The 22,476-nt window shown below is 40.2% G+C and overlaps 1 protein-coding gene across 16 annotated transcripts in view; it reads right to left on the reverse strand.

Moving 5' to 3' along the window:
* BAZ2B (bromodomain adjacent to zinc finger domain 2B) overlaps window positions 1-22,476 on the reverse strand; it is a 395,277-nt gene that overhangs the window by 34,332 nt on the left and 338,469 nt on the right. For all 16 annotated transcript variants that reach the window (XM_054548956.2, XM_054548959.2, XM_054548958.2 and 13 more), the window contains 2 exons: window positions 21,226-21,288; window positions 19,574-19,718 (listed from right to left, as the gene is read on the reverse strand). In XM_054548956.2, the coding sequence (XP_054404931.2) occupies window positions 19,574-19,718; window positions 21,226-21,288 (208 nt within the window). The remainder of the gene's footprint in view (window positions 1-19,573; window positions 19,719-21,225; window positions 21,289-22,476) is intronic.

Genomic DNA, 22,476 nt, shown 5'->3' on the forward strand with positions numbered 1-22,476 from the left:
GAGTAATCCAGGTGGAGCCTGGCAAACTCCCTAAGATGAGAAGATGCAACTGAAAGCTCAGGGAGACCAAAGTGGCTAAAGTGCTCAGGAGAATATTCTGGAAGGGAGAGAGCTGCACAGAGAACTCCAGTGATCTGCAGAGGAACCCCTCGAGTATTTAGCTAAATACTGATCAGCACATATGTGTGAGGCTTGGTGAAAAAAATACCTTGGTGAAAAAAATATGTGTGAGGGGAAAGTGCCAGGTGCTCACACAGGCTGGGAATAGTTCCTGTTCCTACCCACCAGAGTGGGAAACCTCAAGATTCATAGGCATTGGGTAGAGTACTCAGAAGGATCTTGCTTCAGGAGCAGGGGATAATCAGCCCTAGAATGAGCACTGTTCTAGTTCTGCCTGATAAAGTTTAAATGCAAGACTTGAAAGGATCGAACTTTTCCAAGGATGTAACTTAACTGTGCCTTGGTTAAACAAAGGTCAAGAATATAGGAACTTAAAAATATCCAGCACCCAACAAGGTAAAATTCACAATATCTGGCATCCAATCAAAGTTAGCAGGCATGCAAAGAAGAAAAAAAACCAAGACATATACTTTTACCTCTAGTTAGGCACATGTGAAAATAGTCACAAATATTTTCCTCATATACCTGTGTGTTCCAATCCTTTTAACTTTAGATAATGTATTAGCTAGTAATGGAGTACTAATATTTGTATTCTGAGAACTAAAAAAAATTTCAAAAATTGCTGTCATATATTCTAAAACCAATAAGAAACACACCAATTTTTACTAGTTTGAGACTAGAAGATGACTTATTTGTATCTAATATTGAGCTGACGGTAATTTCAAAAGTCATGGCTATCTTTGACTTTTACGTTCAAATTGCTTAATCCTAACAGTTAAACCTCTAATTAAAAAAAATATATATATTTTTTGAGATGGAGTCTTACTCTGTCACCCAGGTAGAGTGCAGTGGCATAATCTCGGTTGACTGCAACCTCCACCTTCCAGGTTCAAGTTATTCTCTTGCCTCAGTCTCCCAAGCAGCTGAGACTACAGGCACATGCCACTATGACTGGCTAATTTCTGTATTTTCAGTAGAGATGGGGTTTTACCATGGTGGTCAGGTTGGTCTTGAACTCATGACCTCACGTGATCCGCATACCCCAGCCTCCCAAAGTGCTGGGATTACAGGTGTGAGCCACTGCCTCTGGCTGTAAAATTACTTTTAATCATTTGAAAATATATATGGGATATTTAGTGTAAAGAGATTCTTTAATTTTAAATAGTATTCTATCTTTTATCTCATATAATCCCCTGGTCTTTCTAGTCCTTACTTCTTTGACATGTGTCAATGACTATAAACAACCATCTTCAAAGCAGAAGAAAGAAGAGGAAGACAAGTAAGAGAGAAAATTGGAAGTACTCTTCACTTAATTAACTACCCTGGCAGCAACTGCAGTACATAATGACAAAATATCATTTCCTAATGTAAATGAATGCTAAAAGTAGCAAAGTTTGCTACTGGAAAGAAGCTATGTCTCCTTGAGTTTTACCAGAATCACTCTGACCCCTGTTAGTTCACCTAATTGTTCTCACGGGATTCTGGGGGTCCATCATTCTTGGTTCAAGTGAAACATCTTTCCTTTGGCTCCCCTTAGTTGGACTGAAGCAAGCTAAAACTTTCAGAGAGTTTTTACTAAACTCTAAGTGAAAAAGAAAAAGCAAGAAATGTAAATTTAGAGTACAGGTTGAAGAGAGGTTCAATCACAAATGGCCCCTTCCTAGGGCTCAAGCGCCCCTACCCACTCAGTATGGCTAAACCTTAGGAGTACTCGCAGAGCTTTCTCGTCTTCAGTTGACAGTGTTACCACAAACCAGCTCCTAGGAAGCATCTTGAAGATAGTGGAAGGAAGACGCTAGGAAGCATGTTGAGATTATTGTGGAAGACACTAAAGGAAGCAGATTCTTATTATGTCTATTTAGGATTGTTCCTTTCCAGGCTGATCCAGAAAATTTTAAGATGATAACATAAAACCATTACCCTTAATGGAAGATTTTCACATTTCCATGGTAGCAATTACATTGTATACTTGCAAACTTAATGCTGTAACCATATCCTAATACAAAATGGAAGAATAGTATTCATATCACAGTATAATTAACAATAAACTTGTTTCAGTTTCCTTCCAATACTGAATAAATTATCTATAATCTAACATACCCCAAATGGCTTTAAAAAAAACAGTGAACTACTTCCAGGCAAGATGGCCGAATAGGAACAGTTCCAGTCTGCAGCTCCCAGCGAGATCAACGCAGAAGGTGGGTGATTTCTGCATTTCCAACTGAGGTACTTGGCTCATCTCATCAGGACTGATTAGGCAGTGGGTGCAGCACACAGAGGGTGAACCGAAGTAGGGTGGGGCGTTGCCTCATCCAGGAAGTGCAAGGGGTCTGGGAACTCCCTCTCCTAGCCAAGGGAAGCCATGAGGGGCTGTGCTGTGAAGAATGGTGCACCCTGGCCCAGATACTAGGCTTTTCCCGTGGTCTTTGTAACCCACAGACCAGGAGATTGCCTCCGGTGCCTATGCCACCAGGGCCCTGGGTTTCAAGCACAAAACTGGGTGGCCATTTGGGCAGACACTGAGCTAGCTGCAAGGGTTTTCTTCATACCCCAGTGGTGCCTGGAGTGCCAGCGAGACAGAACCATTCACTCCCCTGGAAAGGGGGCTGAAGCCAGGAAACCAAGTGGTCTAGCTCGGCGGATCCCACCCTCACAGAGCCTAGCAAGCTAAGATCCACTGGCTTGAAATTCTCACTGCAAGCACAGCAGTCTGAAGTCGACGAGGGACGCTTGAGCTTGGGTGTGGGGAGGGGTGTCCGCCATTACAGAGGCTTGGGTAGGCGGTTTTCCCCTCACAGTATAAATAAAGCTGCCAGGAAGTTCAAACTGGGCGGAGCCCTCTGCAGCTCAGCAAAGCCGCTGTAGCCAGACTGCCTCTCTAGATTTCTCCTCTCTGGACAGGGCATCTCTTAAAGAAAGACAGCAGCCCCAGTCAGGGGCTTATAGATCAAACTCCCATCTCCCTGGGGGAAGACGCGGCTGTGGGCACAGCTTCAGCAGACTTAAACGTTCCTACCTGCTGGCTCTGAAGAGAGCAGCAGATCTCCCAGCACAGTACTCAAGCTCTGCTAAGGGACAGACTGCCTCCTCAATTGAGTCCCTGACCCCCGTGCCTCCTGACTGGGAGACACCTCCCAGCAGGGGTCGACAGACACCTCATACAGTAGAGCTCTGGCTGGCATCTGGCGGGTGCCCCTGTGGGACGAAGGCTCCAGAGGAAGGAACAGGCAGCAATCTTTGCTGTTCTGCAGCCTCCGCTGGTGATACAGGCAAACAGGGTCTGGAGTGGACCTCCAGCAAACTCCAGCGGACCTGCAGCAGAGAGGCCTGTTAGAAGGAAAACTAACAAACAGAAAGGAATAGCATCAACATCAACAAAAAGGACATCCACACAGAAACTCCATCTGAAGCTGACCAACATCAAAGACCAAAGGTAGATAAATCCATGAAGATGAGGAAAAACCAGCGCAAAAAGGCTAAAAATTCCCAAAACCAGAATGCCTCTTCTCCTCCAAAGGATCACAACTCCTTGCCAGCAAGGGAACAAAACTGGACGGAGAATGAGTTTGACGAATTGACAGAAGTAGGCTTCAGAAGGTGGGTAATAACAAACTCCTCTGAGCTAAAGGAGCATGTTCTAACCCAATGCAAGGAAGCTAAGAAAGTTGAAAAAAGGTTAGAGGAATTGCTAACTAGAATACCCAGTTTATAGAAGGACATAAATGACCTGATGGAGCTGAAAAACACAGCACGAGAACTAGAGAAAGTACACACAAGTTATCAACAGCTGAATCAAGCAGAAGAAAGGATATCAATGATTGAATATCAACTTAATGAAATAAAGTGTGAAGACAAGATCAGAGAAAAAAGAATGAAAATAAATGAACAAAGCTTCCAAGAAATATGGGACTATGTGAAAAGACCAAACCTATGTTTGATTAGTGTACCTGAAAGTGATGGGGAGAATGGAACTAAGCTGGAAAATATACGTCAGGATATTGTCCAGGAGAACTTCTCCAACCTAGCAAGACAGGCCAACATTAAAAAATACAGAGAACGCCACAAAGATACTCCTTGAGAAGAGCAACCCCAAGACACACAATCGTCAGATTCACCAAGGTTGAAATGAAGGAAAAAATGTTAAGGACAGCCAGAGAGAAAGGTCAGGTTACCCACAAAGGGAAACCCATCAGACTAACAGTAGATCTCTCTGCAGAAACCTTACAAGCCAGAAGAGAGTTGGGGCCAATATTCAACATTCTTAAAGAAACGAATTTTCAACCCAGAATTTTGTCTCCAGCCAAACTCAGCTTCATAAGCGAAGGAGAAATAAAATCCCTTACAGACAGGTAAATGCTGAGAGATTTTATCACCACCAGGCCTGCCTTACAAGAGCTCCTGAAGGAAGCACTAAACATAGAAAGGAAATACCGGTACCAGCCACTGCAAAAACATGCCAAATTGTAAAGACCATCGACACTATGAAGAAACTGCATCAACTATTGGGCAAAATAACCAGCTAGCATCATAATGACAGGATCAAATTCACACATAACAATATTAACCTTAAATGTAAACAGGCTAAATGCCCCAATTAAAAAACACAGACTGGCAAATTGGATAAAGAGTCAACACCCTTTGGTGTGCTGTATTCAGGAGATGCATCTCACATGCAAAGACACACATAGGCTCAAAACAAAGGGATGGAGGAATATTTACCAAGAAAATGGGAAGCAAAAAAAGAAGCGGTTGCAATCCTAGTCTCTGATAAAACAGACTTTAAACCAACAAAGATCAAAAGAGACAAAGGCATTACATAATGGTAAAGGGATCAACACAACAAGAAGAGCTAACTATCCTAAATATATATGCACCCAATACAGCAGAACCCAGATTCATAAAGCAAGTCCTTAGTTACCTACAAAGAAACTTAGACTCCCACACAATAATAGTTGAGACTTTAACACCCCACTGTCAATGTTAGACAGATCAACGAGACAGAAAGTTAACAAGAACTTTCAGGATTTGAACTCAGCTCTGGACCAAGAGGACCTAATAGACATCTACAGAACTCTCCACCCCAGATCAACAGAATATACATTCTTCTCAGCACCACATCGCACTTATTCCAAAACTGACCACATAATTGGAAGTAAAACACTCCTCAGCAAATGAAAAAAACGGAAATAATAACCAGCAGTCTCTCAGACCACAGTGCAATCAAATTAGAACTCAGGGTTAAGAAACTCACTCAAAACCACACAACTACATGGAAACTGAACAACCTGCTCCTGAATGACTACTGGGTAAATAACGAAATGAAGGCAGAAATGAATAAGTTCTTTGAAACCAGTGAGAACAAAGACACAACGTACCAGAATCTCTGGGACACAGCCAGAGATTTAGAGAGAAATTTATAGCACTAAATGCCTGCAAGAGAAAGCAGGAAAGATCTAAAATTGACACCCTAACATCACAATTAAAAGAACTGAGAGGCAAGAGTAAACACATTCAAAAGCTAGCAGAAGATAAGAAATAACTAAGATCAGAGCAGAACTGAAGGAGACAGAGACACAAAAGGCCATTCAAAAAATCAATGAATCCAGGAGCTGGTTTTTTGAAAAGATCAACAAAATAGATAGACTGGTAGCCACACTAATAAAGGAGAAAAGAGAGAAGAATCAAATAGACACAATAAAACATGATAAAGTGGATATCACCACTGATCCCACAGAAATACAAACTACCATCAGAGAATACTATAAACACCTCTATGCAAATAAACTAAAAATCTGGAAGAAATGGATAAATTCCTGGACACATACACCCTCCCAAGACTAAATCAGGAAGAAGTCCAATCCCTGAATAGACCAATAACAAGTTCTGAAATTGAGGCAATAATTAATAGCCTACCAGCCAAAAAAAGCTCAGGACCAGACAGATTCACAGCCGAATTCTACCAGAGGTACAAAAGCGAGCTGCTACCATTCCTTTTGAAACTATTCCAAACAATAGAAAAAGAGGGACTCCTTCCTAACTCATTTTGTAAGGCCAGCATCAATACCTGATACCAAAACCTGGCATAAACAACAAAAAAAGAAAATTTCAGGCCAATATCCCTGATGAACATTGACGCGAAAATTCTCTATAAAATACTGGCAAACTGAATCTAGCAGCATATCAAAAAGCTTATCTGCCATGATCAAGTTGGCTTCATCACTGGGGTGCAAGCCTGTTTCAACATACGGAAATCAATAAACGTCATCCATCACATAAACAGGACCAATGACAAAACCCACATGATTATCTCAATATATGCAGAAAAGGCCTTTGACAAAATTCAACAGCCCTTCATGCTAAAAACTCTCAATAAACTAGGTATTGATGGGACGTATCTCAAAATAATAAGAGCTGTTTATGACAAACCCACGGGCAATATCATACAGAATGGGCAAAAGCTGGAAGCATTCCCTTTGAAAACTGGCACAAAACAGGGATGCCCTTTCTCACCACTCCTATTCAACATAGTATTGGAAGTTCTGGCCCGGGCAATCAGTTAAGAGAATGAAATAAAGGGCATTCAAATAGGAAGAGAGGAAGTCAAATTGTCTCATTTGCAGATGACATGATTGTATATTTAGAAAATCCCATCGTCTCAGCCCAAAATCTCCTTAAGCTGGTAAGTTATTTCAGCAAAGTCTCAGGATACAAAATCAATGTGCAAAAATCACAAGCATTCCTATCCACCAATAATAGACAAACAGAGAGCCAAATCATGAGCTAACTCCCATTCACAATTGCTACAAAGAAAATAAAATACCTAGGAATCCAACTTACAAAGGATGTGAACAACCTCTTCAAGGAGAACTATAAACCACTGCTCAAGGAAATAAGAGAGGACACAAACAAATGGAAAAACATTCCATGCTCATGGATAGGAAGAATCAATATTGTGAAAATGGCCATATTGCCCAAAGTAATTTATAGATTCAATGCTGTCCCCATCAAGCTACCATTGACTTTCTTCACAGAATTAGAAAAAAACTACTTTAAATTTCATATGGAACCAAAAAAAAAGGCCCGTATAGCCAAGACAATCCTAAGCAAAAAGAACAAAGCTGGAGGCATCACACTACCTGACTTCAAACTATGCTACAAGGCTACAGTAACTAAAACAGTATGGTACTGGTACTAAAACAGATATATAGACCAGTGGAACAGAACAGAGGCCTCAGAAATAACGCCACACATCTACAACCATGTGATCTTTGACAAACCTGAGAAAAACAAGCAATGGGGAAAGAATTCCCTGTTTAATAAATGGTGTTTGGAAAACTGGCTAGTCATATGCAGAAAACTGAAACTAGACCCCTTCCTTATACCTTATACAAAAATTAACTCAAGATGGATTGAAGACTTAAACGTAAGACCTAAAACCATAAAAACCCTAGAAAAAAACCTAGGCAATACCATTCAGGACATAGGCATGGGCAAGGGCTTCATAACTAAAACACTAAAAGCAATGGCAACAAAAGCCAAAATTGACAAATAGGACCTAATTAAACTAAAGAGCTTCTGCACAGCAAAAGAAACTATCATCAGAATGAATAGGCAACGTACGGAATGGGAGAAAATTTTTGCAATCTACCCATCTGACAAAGGGCTAATATCCAGAATCTACAAAGAACTTAAACAAATTTACAAGAAAAAAACAACCCCATCAAAAAGTGGGCGAAGGATATGAATAGACACTTCTCAAAAGAAGACATTGATGCAGCCAACAAACGTATGAAAAAAAGCTCGTCATCACGGGTCACTAGAGAAATGCAAATCAAAACCACAATGAGATACCATCTCACGCCAGTTAGAATGGCGATCATTAAAAAGTCAGGAAACAACAGATGCTGGCGAGGCTGTGGAGAAATAGGAACGCTTTTACACTGTTGGTGGTAGTGTACATTAGTTCAACCATGTGGAAGACAGTGTGGTGATTCCTCAAGGATCTAGAACCAGAAATACAATTTGACCCAGCAATCTCATTACTAGGTATATATCCAAAGGATTATATATCATTCTACTATAAAGACACATGCACATGTATGTTTATTGCAGCACTGTTCACAATAGCAAAGACTTGGAACCAACTCAAATGCCCATCAATGATAGACTGGATAAAGAAAATGTGGCACATATACACCACGGAATACTATGCAGCCATAAAAAAGGATGAGTTCATGTCCTTTGCAGGGACATGGATGAAGTTGGAAACCATCATTCTTAGCAAACTAACACAGGAACAGAAAACCAAACACCACATGTTCTCACTCATAAGTGGGCGTTGAACAATGAGAACACATGGACATAGGGAGGGGAACAACACACACTGGGGCCTGTCAGGGGGGTGAGGGTCTGGGGGAGGGATAGCATTAGGAGAAATACCTAATGTAGATGACGGGTTGATGGGTGCAGCAAACCACCATGGCAAGTGAATACCTATGTAACAAACCTGTATGTTCTGCACTTGTATCTCAGAACTTATAGTACAATGAAACAAAACAAAACAAAAAACAAACAAATAAAAAAAAACCAGTGAACTGGACTGGAAAAAAAATCCTTGGTTTTGGCTGGAAGGCCATAGGGGCTTTCTTCTTTCCCACTTCCCTGAGAGGCAGCAGAAGGTCAGAAGGCCTTCAGCTGACATCAACACTATTCTCAGCGTCCTCCCTATGTAGACTTTGACCCTTGATATGCATATGTCCTAGCACTGTTTCTAAACCCAAAGGTCCCTTGATAATGTTTATCATTACTCAGAAATTAAGTGCTTTCTACTCTTTCTCACACTAATGCATACAGGGCAAGGTGTGGGGTACAGTGTTTCATCTCTTGGCGTGCTCTTGTTGCATGTCCAAGTCCTGTGGAATCATTATGAAGGCTGGGAATCCTGTGTACGGTTACTTCTCTGCTTGTAGGTTACTCTCACTAACAAACTTTTCTGCTAATAGCACCATGTGTGTTAGTGGTTTGTGTAACCATCTTGTACTACAGTTGGTGCCCAACAAAGTCCCGATGTCATGGCTTTCTGAAAGAGGAGAACCCATGGGTCAAAGAATTTCTTCTGGGGACAGTGGTAATTCACTTGGCAGTTAGGACAGTCTCAGTAGCTACGCCTGAGAATGGCAGAAGCCCTCAAGTGGTAAAGAGGGTTTCCAGTGGCTTGAAATTAAGTTCTCTCTCTTCTCCTTATCAGCTTAGAGATTTTCAGGAGTACAAATTGGTAGGGTGCACTAGAAAGGGTGTGGTAGTCTCTCTAGAAGGGAAGGTGTGGCAAATTCCCACTGTTTATCTGTAATATGAGGCAACTGGTCCTGCTGTATGTGAAGCCAGTTACTGTGAGGCACAGTGTACAGGAGCCTGAGTAAGACCACCAGCAGGAGGAGATCCAGCATTATACAGAGCAAGAGCAAGACTCTTATTAGGTCCACTACTGTAGGGATAGTAGAGGCTTAGCCTGCTAATTTGCATGGTTAGGAGACAACAGTGTTGTTAAGTGAAGCTGAGTAAAAGGAAACACATGACCTGGTTAAACAATGAGCAGTCTGGGTTGACTAATAATACCGGGGCTGATGTTGTAACCCTGCTTCTAAACTGGATGCTTGGTAGCATGAGTAATACATATTACCATTGGGGTGATTTTCCTGACACTTGAATGTGAAGTGGACTAGATCCACAGATAGTTTAGTTACTCTGACACACTCTGAGACAACTGGCTGTGTTAGCATAATTATAAGAAAATCCAGGGTTTGAGTAGAGAATCCCTGACAACATGCTCTTGGTGCAGAGAATGTTGGATGACCAAATCAGAGCAGGTCCTCCTAAGTGGACAATGGCTTTGACTTATTCCTTCATCTAGGAGGCAATGTTGGACATGAAATAGTTCTTTTTAGGTCATACAAGCCCCACAGCAGAGGCGGAAATGGAAAGAGACAGGGTCTCATGAGATGCACAGGTTTTTGCCCAAAATATAAAGGAAGAAGGAACAAAAGAAGGAGTAGACAGATAGGCTGAACTTCAGGCAGTCTCCCTCACGCCAATAAATGTGGTATTGCTCATAAACAGAAGGAATGATAAGACAGAAATTGAGAGATGGCCTAATTCTTGAGTGTGGGAATGTAGTCCTATTCAAAAAGTTAAAAGACCCACTGAGACTGTGGAAAAGGGACATGTGAGATGAAACATGATACTGAATAGTTTACAGACTTCAGTAATTATTGGGAGAGGTGGAGTCACTAGAAGATTAGGTGAAGAAGGTCCTTGGGGAGGACGAGGGCTATTAAGCTTCATCCACACAAACTGGTAAGATCTCAGAGCCTCGAGACTCTGGAGAAAAGGACATAGAGACAGGGAGATACTCTGCATTATCTTGACTCTGGAAGTGGCATTGCTGGTGGGAATGCTCCTAGTCATCAGCTCCACTTTGTGAGTTTGAGTCAACTCTAGAAGCCAAGCTTCTTTGTTTCTAATCTGAGCCCTTTCAAACTCAAGGAGAAATACAGGTGGGCTCAGTCCCCTTTACTCTCTTCCAAGGGATCACTAACCATGTACCCCAGATGATTATGCTGGAAAAGAGAAGAGCCTCCAATATTTATGGGTTTGCTAGAAATGGAGGACCAAGTATCATAGCTCCAGATTGCAAAAGAGCTCTGGTAAACAAGTTCCTCAACTGGGGTTTGGAGTCCATGTTACCTATGGCTGAAAGATTAGAATTACAATCACTGCAAAGGCTTTTGGACCTTTTGCGTGAACTCTAGTTCCTTTATCAGGGTGGGGTATTTAAGTCCACATGTCAGTTGGACTTTTTTTTCTTTTTGAGACAGGGTCTTGCTCTGTCCCTGAGGCTGAAGGGCTGTGATGCGATTGTGGCTCACTGCAGCCTCGAACTCCTGTGCTTAATTGATTCTCCCACCTTAAACTCCTAAGTAGCTGGAACTATACCTGGCTAATTTTTCTGCAGAGATGGGGTTCCACCATGTTCCACCATGTTACCCAGGCTGGTCTTGAACTCCTGGGCTCAACTAATCCTCCCACCTCAGCTTCCCAAAGTGCTGGGATTACAGGTATAAGCCACCATGCCTAGCCCTTAGTTAGACATTTTTTTGTGACTTCTGTTAGTAGCTTCTATAACTGTTGGCCAGGTATGTTGCCAAAACCCACCTATACTTACAAGGTCAGCAGACGTTGTGCGACAGTGTTGCACACCTAGAGGTGAAACAGGTTGCATTTCTTATACAAGAACAGACTCAGGCAGGTGTACTGCGCAACACCATTTCACAATTTAACAACCCCGTTTGCCTAACTCTGTTTGACACTAGTACTACAAGTGATCTATGACTGGTCTCAGGCAGAGACTCTGATGGCAAGTGTGAGTTTTTGGGTGTTTGATTTCTTCTAGCTAATGAATGGTATACACCTTCGGAGTTACTGTGTCTCCTCCATTTGCAGATAATATACATACTATCAAGACTTAGGTATATTATTATATATTGGGGTTTCTAGATATGATACAATTAAGCAATGAAAGTGCTTTCACAGCTGCCGGCATTCTACAATGGGACCATGTAGAATGGTATTGCCAACATGGTACTAAGTGGCTGTTCTAGGCTCCCTCTTAACCACAGGCAGTATAGAATGCTGGAATAGCATTCTGAAAGACAGCTGTACCCATCCCTTTAACAATGACTTTATAAGATTGTCTGGTCTGGGTGACCTCTGCTGTTTATACTTATAAAGGTCCCTCCACTTTGGTGAAGTTCCTTGGCACCTGGGAGTCAAAAAGCAGAAACAGACGAAGAATCTACTTGGTATGCCAAGAACTGAGTTTTTATACCTCAGTAGTTATTTCCTTTTGTTCTACCTGTCATAATTTCAACAGGTGGCTGGGAGCTTTGTGTGTTCATATGACAGACAAATGGATGGATACAAACTTGGATGCTCTCCTGACTTCCTGATGACACTGCTAGCTACACCTACAGAAGGGCAATTTTGATTCTCTCTTTATTCCAAACATTCTAAATTTCTGTTGTATGCTTATTCCGCAAGTGGGAGATTTTGCTGCAGTCTCTATACCCATATAGTATATTCTATCCACAGAGTTTCTCTGGTGGGAAAGTGCAACTCCTGCTTTCATGTGGAACTTACTGTTGCGGAAAGAAAGAACAGACCATATAGGTTGTCCTTGAAGATAATGATGGACTGTGCTTGGGCATAAACGTCCCTGACCAAAAAAAGTGAAAGTGTGGTTGGAGCATGAATAACTCTCTCTTCACCTTTCTTGCAGATATTAACAGACTGTACCAAATAATCCTCTGCAGCGATCCCACACAATGACACTCAGTGCAAAGGTATCACAATGTGGGATTTGTTATGCCTAACATACTCAACTGTGGAGGACTCCCAGATAACACCAAGGGAATTACTCCTACCTGGTATTAACCAGAGTTCTCATTTGCCCTGGCCCTCCATTAACTTCCCTTACTAGTCATACTGTGTAAAACTCTACTCAACTTCTCAGGTGCAGAGAAACACCTACTCTGACATCTTGGCTCCCAGTGGATCCATGTCCCACATTAGGAGAACCCCAAAGCAGCATAAAACTCTCAACCAAATACTTCCACTCCAGACCTGCAGTTGAGTCTAATAGCATGCTGACAGTGTGTTAACCCCAGAAAAACATAAATGCCAAGTGGATATAAAATGTAGCATTAGACCTCTGTAATCCAGTGGAACCTGTCGTCTTATGTGAAAGGCATGCTTTCCCTGCCTCCCACCTGTACATAACACTGCACATTTTGGAAGTACTATGAGACCTTTAATAGTGACTCAAAATCTAAGACACTCGTCACTTTTCCAGCTGTGATCTCCAGGGCCAGCATTAGAGCCTATCTGCAGGTGTCAAGGATACAGGCTTTCATTACTTTGTACAAGGGCTCTTGCCTTGAATAGTCACCTATGAAGCTGAGGATATGACCCGCAGTTGCTATCGTGGGAAACACTGCCATTGAGAAAGCCTGGGATCATATCACTGAACAGATTAGTATTGCTTCCTTGACCTGAGTAATATTAGAGAATTGCATGGCTTTGGACTTTTTGTTGGATATGCAGCCAGATTGCTCATGGGAGCGCTGTATCTCCTAATGCTGTGGTATATTGTTTGTTTTAGAATTTCTCTGGCTATATGACTCTTTCAGCACTGTCAACAAACACTGAAGTCACCATTTAAAATCGAATTGCTTTCTATTCCAGATGGGGACGCATATATCTAGTCAGCCACACCAAGAGTCAGGGGGTGGACTGAGAAGGAATAAACCCTCAGTCTTAGCTAAATGGCCATGGGGGTTCTCTTCCTTCTCTTGTTCCCAAGACCCATCAGCAAACCTGCTTAGCCACTGAGCTGATTTGCAGAGGAACAGTAGGGTCTTTAGCTGCTGTTCTCAAAGTCCTTGGTTTGTAGACCCTGGTCCTTTGTAATGCATACTCCCTAGTGTTATTCTAGGCCCAGAGGTCCTTTGAGATATATGTTGTTTCTTAGAATAATGAAGGACTTGGACTAACCTCAAAATATATAGTGGTATGAAGGCAGAGCCTTCTCTTTGAGTGATCTTGTTTCTTGTCCAGTCTCCAACTGGACAAGGCACACCCCTGTGGAACCACTGTAGGGGCTCAGAGATCCTCTGAGTGCTCTGTTACTTATCTGCTCTGAAGTTATCATCACTAATAAACATTATTGTTATTAGCACTGTGTGTATTGCTTGTGGTATATATTACTTTGCCTCTTGTACAACATGAATTTAGTTTAATTAATATTTTTCTGTGAAGGTAATCCAATGTCTGATATCTTCTCCCCATAATATTAATTGATGTTAATGTTATTATAAGAATTTTTTAAAAACTTGTACACTTAATGTTAAATCTAACCTTTCTTTATTAAGAACACATTATACTTTTAAGGAACTTTTAAAAAGTAATAAATAAGCAGCTGGGCACAGTGGCTCACACCTGTAATCCCAGCACTTTGGGAGGCAGAGGCGGGCAGATCATGAGATCAGGAGATCGAGACCATCCTGGCTAACACAGTGAAACCCCATCTCTACTAAAAAAAATACAAAAAAATTAGCCAGGCATGGTGGCGGACGCCTGTAGTCCCAGCTACTTGGGAGGCTGAGGCAGGAGAACGGCGTGAACGTGGGAGGTGGAGCTTGCAGTGAGCCAAGATCACGCCACTGCACTCCAGCCTGGGAGATAGAATGAGAATCCATCTCAAAAAAAAAAAAAGTAATAAATAAGATGATGGCAATAATGTATATTGTTAATGTTGAATTAACTTTCAGCACCCATTTATTTACAGTAGTTTCTACTAGTTTGACACTCACTGATCTTTATCAGCCTTGCCTGTCAGACACACTACTTGCTCATACTATACACTTGCATGTTCTCTTTGTCTTCATATGTGCTATATCTTTCCAATTAGATTGTGAGCTTTTTGTGGATAGGGACAGGTTAACTGATTCTTTTGCATCTTGTTCTGCTCAAGTGATCCCCCTATGTCAGCCTCCTGAGTAACTGAGATTACAGGTGCACACCACAGTCAGCCATATATATGTGATTTTAGTAGAGACAAGGTCTTGCTACGTTGCCCAGGCTTGTTGTGAACTCCTGGGCTCAAGCAATCCTCCTGCCTCAGCTTCCCAAAGTGCTAGGATTACAGGCATGAACCAGTGCGCCTGGTCTTCTTTTGCATCTCCACAGCACTTAGTACAAGACACAATACAGGTGCAAATAAACACTTGATGAATAAATCATCTGAGTTTTTTCCTCATTTTAATTAGCTGTAAGATAAAGAGAAGGAATCTATACCTATTATGTGTAAGTTCATAGCACATAGAATATAGCAGACGTATATTCCCTTATTTCATTAATGTCTATTAATATGTCTATTAATGAAATAATAAAAAACTTTAGAAGAAAATAAAGTGAAAAATTATCCCTACTTCCCCTGCTCTGCAATGACCACAAATAGGAGTATAAAGTACAACTGCTATTTATATATCACTTTGCAGTTCTTTTAGATCCATTATCTGACATGATCCTTGTAACAATCAAAGAATTCATATACAGCTTATTAATATTTTTTTGCAGAAAGGGAAATCAGCGTCCAGAGAGGTTATGTAGAAGAGCCTGGATGGAAATGGAGGTCTAATCTGTAAATTCAATCAATGATAATCTGAGAGGCCTAAAAAAAAAAAAAAAAACTGTCTCCTATAAGCTATTCTTATAAAACCTTATAAAGACATTAAATTATTTATTTACTTATTTAAATCTTAAAGTATTTTAAATGTGCCTGTGATATATAAAGTACTATCCTTCCAACACTATGGAAAATTAAAAGCACAGATGAAGATTATAAGATTTAAATAAGGAAATCGTATTTATATTAATGTGCTAAAATAATGGTCTAATTAATTATCTGCTTTTCTGGGAGTTCAATTTCACGTTTATTAAAAGGTCCACTTAAATAAACTTGGAAGTTTGTGGAAAAGCTTAGGATTTGAGCTGGATCAAGAAGGATGGGTGAGATTTCGATGGTAGAAGAAAAGCAGATTATTATTATAATAAACAAGATTTTGCAAAGATGCAAGGGGAGGAATACACGTGTTGAGTGAGTAGACTGGACTAGGTGAATTCTCATTAACAGAACAGCGTAAAGATAGCTTGGGGTCAGAATTGTATACAGTCTTGAATGCCAGGCTAAGTACATATTTACTACATCATGTTACAGGTTATAGAGGTCATTTAAGGTTTCAGAGTAGAGACATGATATGATGACAGAATGTGATGGAAGGAGGGAACTGTATATAGAGAAGTTGAGGACAGGTGTGATAATCCAGGTACACAACGATAAAGAACTGATTTCAGTAGTGTTGCAAAGAGACTGATTTCAGTTATTTTGAAGGAAAGTTGATGTCCTAGATACTTCAAGTTTACATGCCCAAGTGACTAAGAAGAATGTGGCTCTTAATCATATTGAATATTTAACTGGTCTGGGGTAGGGCTCAGATTGGTCGTTTTCTTAAGCTTTTCAGGTGATTCATAAGGTTAAAAAGCCACTCACCTGGGCATTTAAAAAAAAATCTTTGTTGGACATTTGGGTTGGTTCCAAGTCTTTGCTATTGTTAGTAGTGCTGCAATAAACATACGTGTGCATGTGTCTTTATAGCAGCATGATTTATATTCCTTTGGGTATATACCCAGTAATGGGATGGCTGGGTCAAATGGTATTTCAACCCAAATGTCCAACAATGATAGACTGGATTAAGAAAACGTGGCACATATACACCATGGAATACTATGCAGCCATAGAAAAGGATGAGTTCATGTCCATGGTAGGGACATGGATGAAGCTGGAAACCATCATTCTCAGCAAACTATTGCAAGGACAAAAAACCACACACCTCATGTTCTCACTCATAGGTGGGAATTGAACAATGAGAACACTAGGACACAGGAAGGGGAACATCACACACCGGGGCCTGTCATGGGGTGTAGGGAGAGGGGAGGGATAGCATTAGGAGATATACCTAATGTAAATGATGAGTTAATGGGTGCAGCACACCAACATGGCACATGTATACATATGTAACAAATCTGCACATTGTGCATATGTACCCTAGAACTTAAAGTATAATAAAAATATATATTTATATAAAAAAAAAATCTGTTCTTAAGTCTCCCAGGCACTGTACTACTTTTTTTTTTTTGAGACGGAGTCTCACTCTCTTGCCCAGTGGCACAATCTTGGCTCACTTCAAGCTCCACCTCCCGGGTTCATGCCATTCTCCTGCCTCAGCCTCCCCAGTAGCTAGGACTACAGGCGCCCACCACCACGCCCGGCTAATGTTTTTGTATTTTTAGTAGAGACGGGGTTTCACCATGTTAACCAGGATGGTCTTGATCTCCTGACCTCGTGATCCGCCCGTCTCTGCCTCCCAAAGTGCTGGGATTACAGGTGTGAGCCACCACACCCGGCCCAGGCTCTGTACTTCTAAATGACCCATAATTTTGTCATTTTAAATTTGATCCTATACTAAAACTTTGACTTAATTTCATTTCAAACAACCCCTCCTATTGACTGCTCTAATTCATTTTAAAGTATCATTCATTTATTTATTTATTTAGAGACGGATCTTCACTCCTGTTGCCCAGGCTGAAGTGCAATGGCATGATCTCGGCTCACTGCAACCTCCGCTTGCCTTCTGGGTTCAAGCAATTCTCCTGCCTCAGCCTCCTGAGTAGCTGGGATTACTAGCATGCACCACCACACCCGGCTAATTTTTTTGTATTTTTAGTAGAGATGGGGTTTCTCCATGTTGGTCAGGCTTGTCATGAACTCCTCACCTCAGGTAATCTGCCCGCGTTGACCTCACAAAGTGCTGGGATTACAGGTGTGAGCCACCGTGCTCGGCCAAAGTATCATAATTTTTATTATGTATGTATATATGTATTTATTTATTTATTTTTGAGACAGGGCCCACTCTGCCACCCAGGCTGGAGTGCAGTGGTGCACTCTTGGCTCATTGCAACCTCTGTCTCCTGGGTTCAAGCGATTCTTGTGCCTCAGCCTCCAGAGTAGCTGGGACTATAGGCAAGTGTCACTGCATCTGGCTAATTTTTGTATTTTTTGCTAGAGACAGGGCTTTGCCATGTTGCCCAGGCTGATCTCAAGCTCCTGGCCTCAAGTGATCTGTCTGCCTTGGCCTCCCAAAGTGCTGGGATTAAAGGCGTGAGCCACCATGTCTGGCCCATAATTTTTCTATTTGGAATTAAGTCATTAAATTTATCTCTAATTTCCACTTTCCTACATCATACTCAGTAATTTCTTATAGCAATTCAACCGTCAAGATCCTTCTTTCTGTCTTCCTTTTATCCCTGTTTGCTCCTGAGGTTATGGCATCCCTACTTCTTAGCTGGGTTACTGTAATGGTTCCACAATCAGTTTCTTTACTACTTCTTCCAATCCAATGTGTACTTTGCTCCCAGGTTATCTATTTTAGTGTAATTCCCCTGCCAAAATTAGTCTCTGTTCTCCAAGAGCTCACAGTCTAGTGGCAGAGATGGCCATCTGTACCAAACATTATGACAAAATGTTAAGTAAGGTACATGTTTCTCAGCTTTGATCCCTCTAGGCACTTCACTTTCATAGGTTCTGAGCTTACTCTTTAGTGCAGAATCTTAACATTATTAGAGATGCCTCTGGGGTCACTCCTGAATTGGAAAGCAAGTATATAGAACAGAGGTCTATTTCTATAAGCTAGAAAATTCTCCCAAGTAGATCAATCAGAACAATTCATTTTTGTTAGATATTGAGATTCTGTATAACATTTTCATTTTAAAAAAAGTGATCCCATTACTAAAAACAAAACCCTTAAAAGCAACTGCTTTATTTATATTTTCTATTAGAGTCATCTATATGATTAGCCAGTCTTCTCTCCCCAGTGGACTATAAACATGACATGGATTCTATTTTATACAGCTTTGTGTCTCCTACAGTGCCTAGAAATGTCTAGCACATAGCAGGCATTCAAAAATGTGTTTTATCTTCCATGTCTGATGGGGACAAAAGTGTTAATGTTAGTGCTTACAGATTTTCAGAATGTAAAAACATTTTTGCTTCCATGTACCAATATGAGTCAATAGCTATTCTAAAATCTATAAGCACTAACATAACACTTTTGTCCCCATCAGAATTTGGCATTTGAAAATGTCCAGACATGGAGCTCTGAAAAGTTAAATTTGAGAAGGTTTACTGAGCACATAAATGCACAATGCACTCTGCTAGTTAATGTAACAGAAATGGAGCCAGCGAAAGAAATCTAAAGGTAGAATATCATGAATTTGTGGTAACACAAAATTCAAAAAAAGGAAGAAGTCTGAAGGAGAAGGAAGTGATCACAAATTTCAAACATTAACAAGATTTGAAAAGGAATGAGGATTATGATGAAGATCTTAGATTTAAGCAAGTTACCTGCAGGGGGTTACTGTCAGGATGTATGCTTATTGTAAAAGAATAAACCACTTATTGGGAAGTTTGACAATGGGAAGAAAGAGAAATGGAGCAGCAGGTATAAAAGGTAATATAGATGGAAATACACGTCTTTGTCCACCAAAGAAAGAAAGAACAGCTTATGTCTGATGTCAGAAAGAGTAGCAAAAGAAATATCAAGGGCTAGGAGGAAGTGTGTATCAGTGAAGCAGCATTATGAGTGCAAAAGGAATGAGAATTAAGGTTTTACATGTTTACCAAACATTGATTATGGGAACACAAAATATATTGAAGAAGTAACAGAGTTTTAAAATATATAGTTTCTTATTTAACAATTTGTATGGGATTATTAGTTCTTACCTTCACCACTCTCCATGCCTTCTACAAAAATCCCCCCACATTGGGGAAGAATCCAGTACCGTCGTCTGTAACGATCCTGGCCAAACATCACTGAACGCAATGAGTGAGAGGCATCAAAGAGCTTCCTTCTGTACTGACTCTGTTGCTGTTAAAAAAATGGTACATATAATTAGGTTTGGGATGTTAAATGCTTTAAAAATTAATATATATGTAACTTTATACTTATTATACCTTTAAGCACATAAATTTCACTACTGGGAAAAGAGCAAAAGGGCTAAATATTCATGCCTGACTTCAATTTCAGTAACATTTATAAAGATATAAATCATTTTAAGGATAATTATTTTTGTTGCCATGGAGTAAAAGGATAAGTTACCTGATGAAATAAAACTTATCCTTTTGCTTGATAATAAACAATGGGATCAAGTATTTTATGGAGCCAAAGCAAACTGGTTCAATTCAATTCTATTGCTTACAGTATATAACAAATAATACATATAATATGGCCAGGCACAGTGGCTCATGCCTGTAATCCCAGCAATCTGGGAGGCTGAGGCGGGTGGATCATTTGAACCCAGGAATTAGAGACCAGCCTTGGCAACATAGTGAGATCCCATCTCTACAAAAAATATGAAAAATCAGCTGGGCACGGTGGCACATGCCTGTAGTTCCACTACTGGGGAGGCTGAGGTGGGAGGATCGCTTGAGCCTGGGAGGTCAAGGCTGCAGTGACCACGCCATTGCACTCCAGCCTAGGTGCCAGAGCAAGACTCTGTTTCAAAAAGCAAAGCAAAACAAAAAACAAATAATATATATGTAATTGGCTAAACCTGTATTTGCCTATTTTTACACTCATGTTGTAAACCTAGACAACATATAATTAAGTTTTGGGATAGGTCTGTGAAGAATCTAGTATTAATACCATACACAGGCATCTCATAATACCTTTGAAAACTCATTTTTGTTCTTATAAAAAGCTCATCTTAAATTTCACTAAAGCTATGAAATTCAGTTTTTCTTAGTTTTTTGTTTTTTTGTTTTTTTTTTTTTAGAGACGGGGTCTCGCCATGTTGCCCAGGCTTGTCTCAAACTCCTGGGCTCAAACGATCCTCTCACCTCAGCCTCCCAAAGTGCTGGGATTACAGGCATAAACCACTTCTGAAATGGAATTTTTAACAAGAAGTATGTAAATACATACACAGTTTACAAATCCAATGCAAATAAAACCCACAAATATACAAATGTAAAATAAAACCTAAGATGCTGAAACTGTTACTATGAAATTCAACTGAATTTTTTAGGAATTTAGTAATTCCAAGAAATAAAACTATGCCTTAATTGATATTTTGTATTTATATGAAGAGCCGAAGAGTATAGAATATTTTCTTTCTAGGCTCTGATTAAGTTCAATATCATGTTTTAAGAGGCAGGCTTTTAACCTTGGCATTAAGCTTGTAAAGTTCAATTGTAAGAATGTTTCCAGTGTTCCTCATCTTATTTTTTTTTCTGACAAAAATGCTATTCAGAATCTTCATTTTTAATTACCCACCAAAAGCCTGTTTTTGCTTAGCAGTCAGAAAAACTAATCCCCTTACAATGTAGATTTCTAAAACACTGTGAAGAAGTTAAATGTTAATCAGAAAAGTACTTACTTTACTCAGTTTTTCAATCTGTTTTTCCAGCTCTTCAACACTTGCTGCTTGGTCACCTTCATCCTATACATAAGAAAATACGGTCTCATTTATCTGTTTTACGATTTATTTATTCAATCAGTAAATATTTAACGAAAGTCTCCTATATGCAAAGTACTAGAAGAGGCACTGTGGAAAGGTATTAAGACTCAGTTCTTTTCTATAAACTAATAATCTGGTAGAGAGATACATAAAACATTATGTTTAAAAAAAAACATAAAAACCTAGGTATGGTAGCTCATGTCTGTAATCCCAGCACTTTAGGATGCTGAGGTGGGAGGATCACTTGAGGCCAGGAATTTGAGACCAGCCTGGACATCATAGTCAGACCCAGTATCTACAAAAAATAAAATTAGCTTAGTGGTTTGTTCCTGCAGTCCCAGCTACTTGGGAGGCTGATACAGGAGGATTGGTTAAGCCCAGAAGTTCAAGGCTGCAGTGAGCTATGATCATGCCACTGCACTCCAGCCTGCAGACCCTATCCCCAAAAGAAACAAAACAAAACATAGCAAACCACACACACACAATAAACTCCCCCAAAGCAGGAAAGTATAAGGGTCTCAAAGAGAGGTAGTGATTAAAACCTGTGAAGTTCAAGGCAGAGTAAGACTACTTTTATAATATATACTTGGTATAAATGTATACCAATGGAGGCTTTATAGAAGAAGTCATGTTTTAATTAGCTACTAAAGAATGGTTAGAAATGCATCCAGCAGAGAAAAGAGTCTGACATGTCTTGACATGAGAGGTGCATAAAGAGGTAAGGTAGAAGATGAAGCAAGATGAGTTTAAGGCTAGATTTTGAAGAGCTGTAAATGCTTGGCAATTAACAAAATGATCCTTTGAGGGCAGGTTAAATATCAGAACTATGCTTTCCAAAGGTTATTCTGGCAATAGTTGTAAGATGGCGTGGAGCAGAGAAAGGATTAAAATTGGTAAAACTAGCTAACAGATTAGAGAAGGAGGGATACGGTTCTTACTAGCGTAAAAGAAATAAAGATGGAAAAAAGCAAATGGATGTGAGAGATATTACGTAGTTTAGAGCTGTTAAGTCTTGCCAGCTCATGAATATGTGGCACAGAGGAGCAAGGGAGATGATGGAATAAATAAATTATCATGTTAAGATTTTAAATCTAGGAGACTGGAAAAATACTGATACTATCAACTGAAGGAGTTATTTTTGAAGGGAAGAAGATTAATTATACTATATAC

Source organism: Pongo abelii, chromosome 11 (genome assembly GCF_028885655.2).
Source record: "Pongo abelii isolate AG06213 chromosome 11, NHGRI_mPonAbe1-v2.0_pri, whole genome shotgun sequence".
Classification (NCBI taxonomy): Eukaryota; Metazoa; Chordata; class Mammalia; order Primates; family Hominidae; genus Pongo; species Pongo abelii.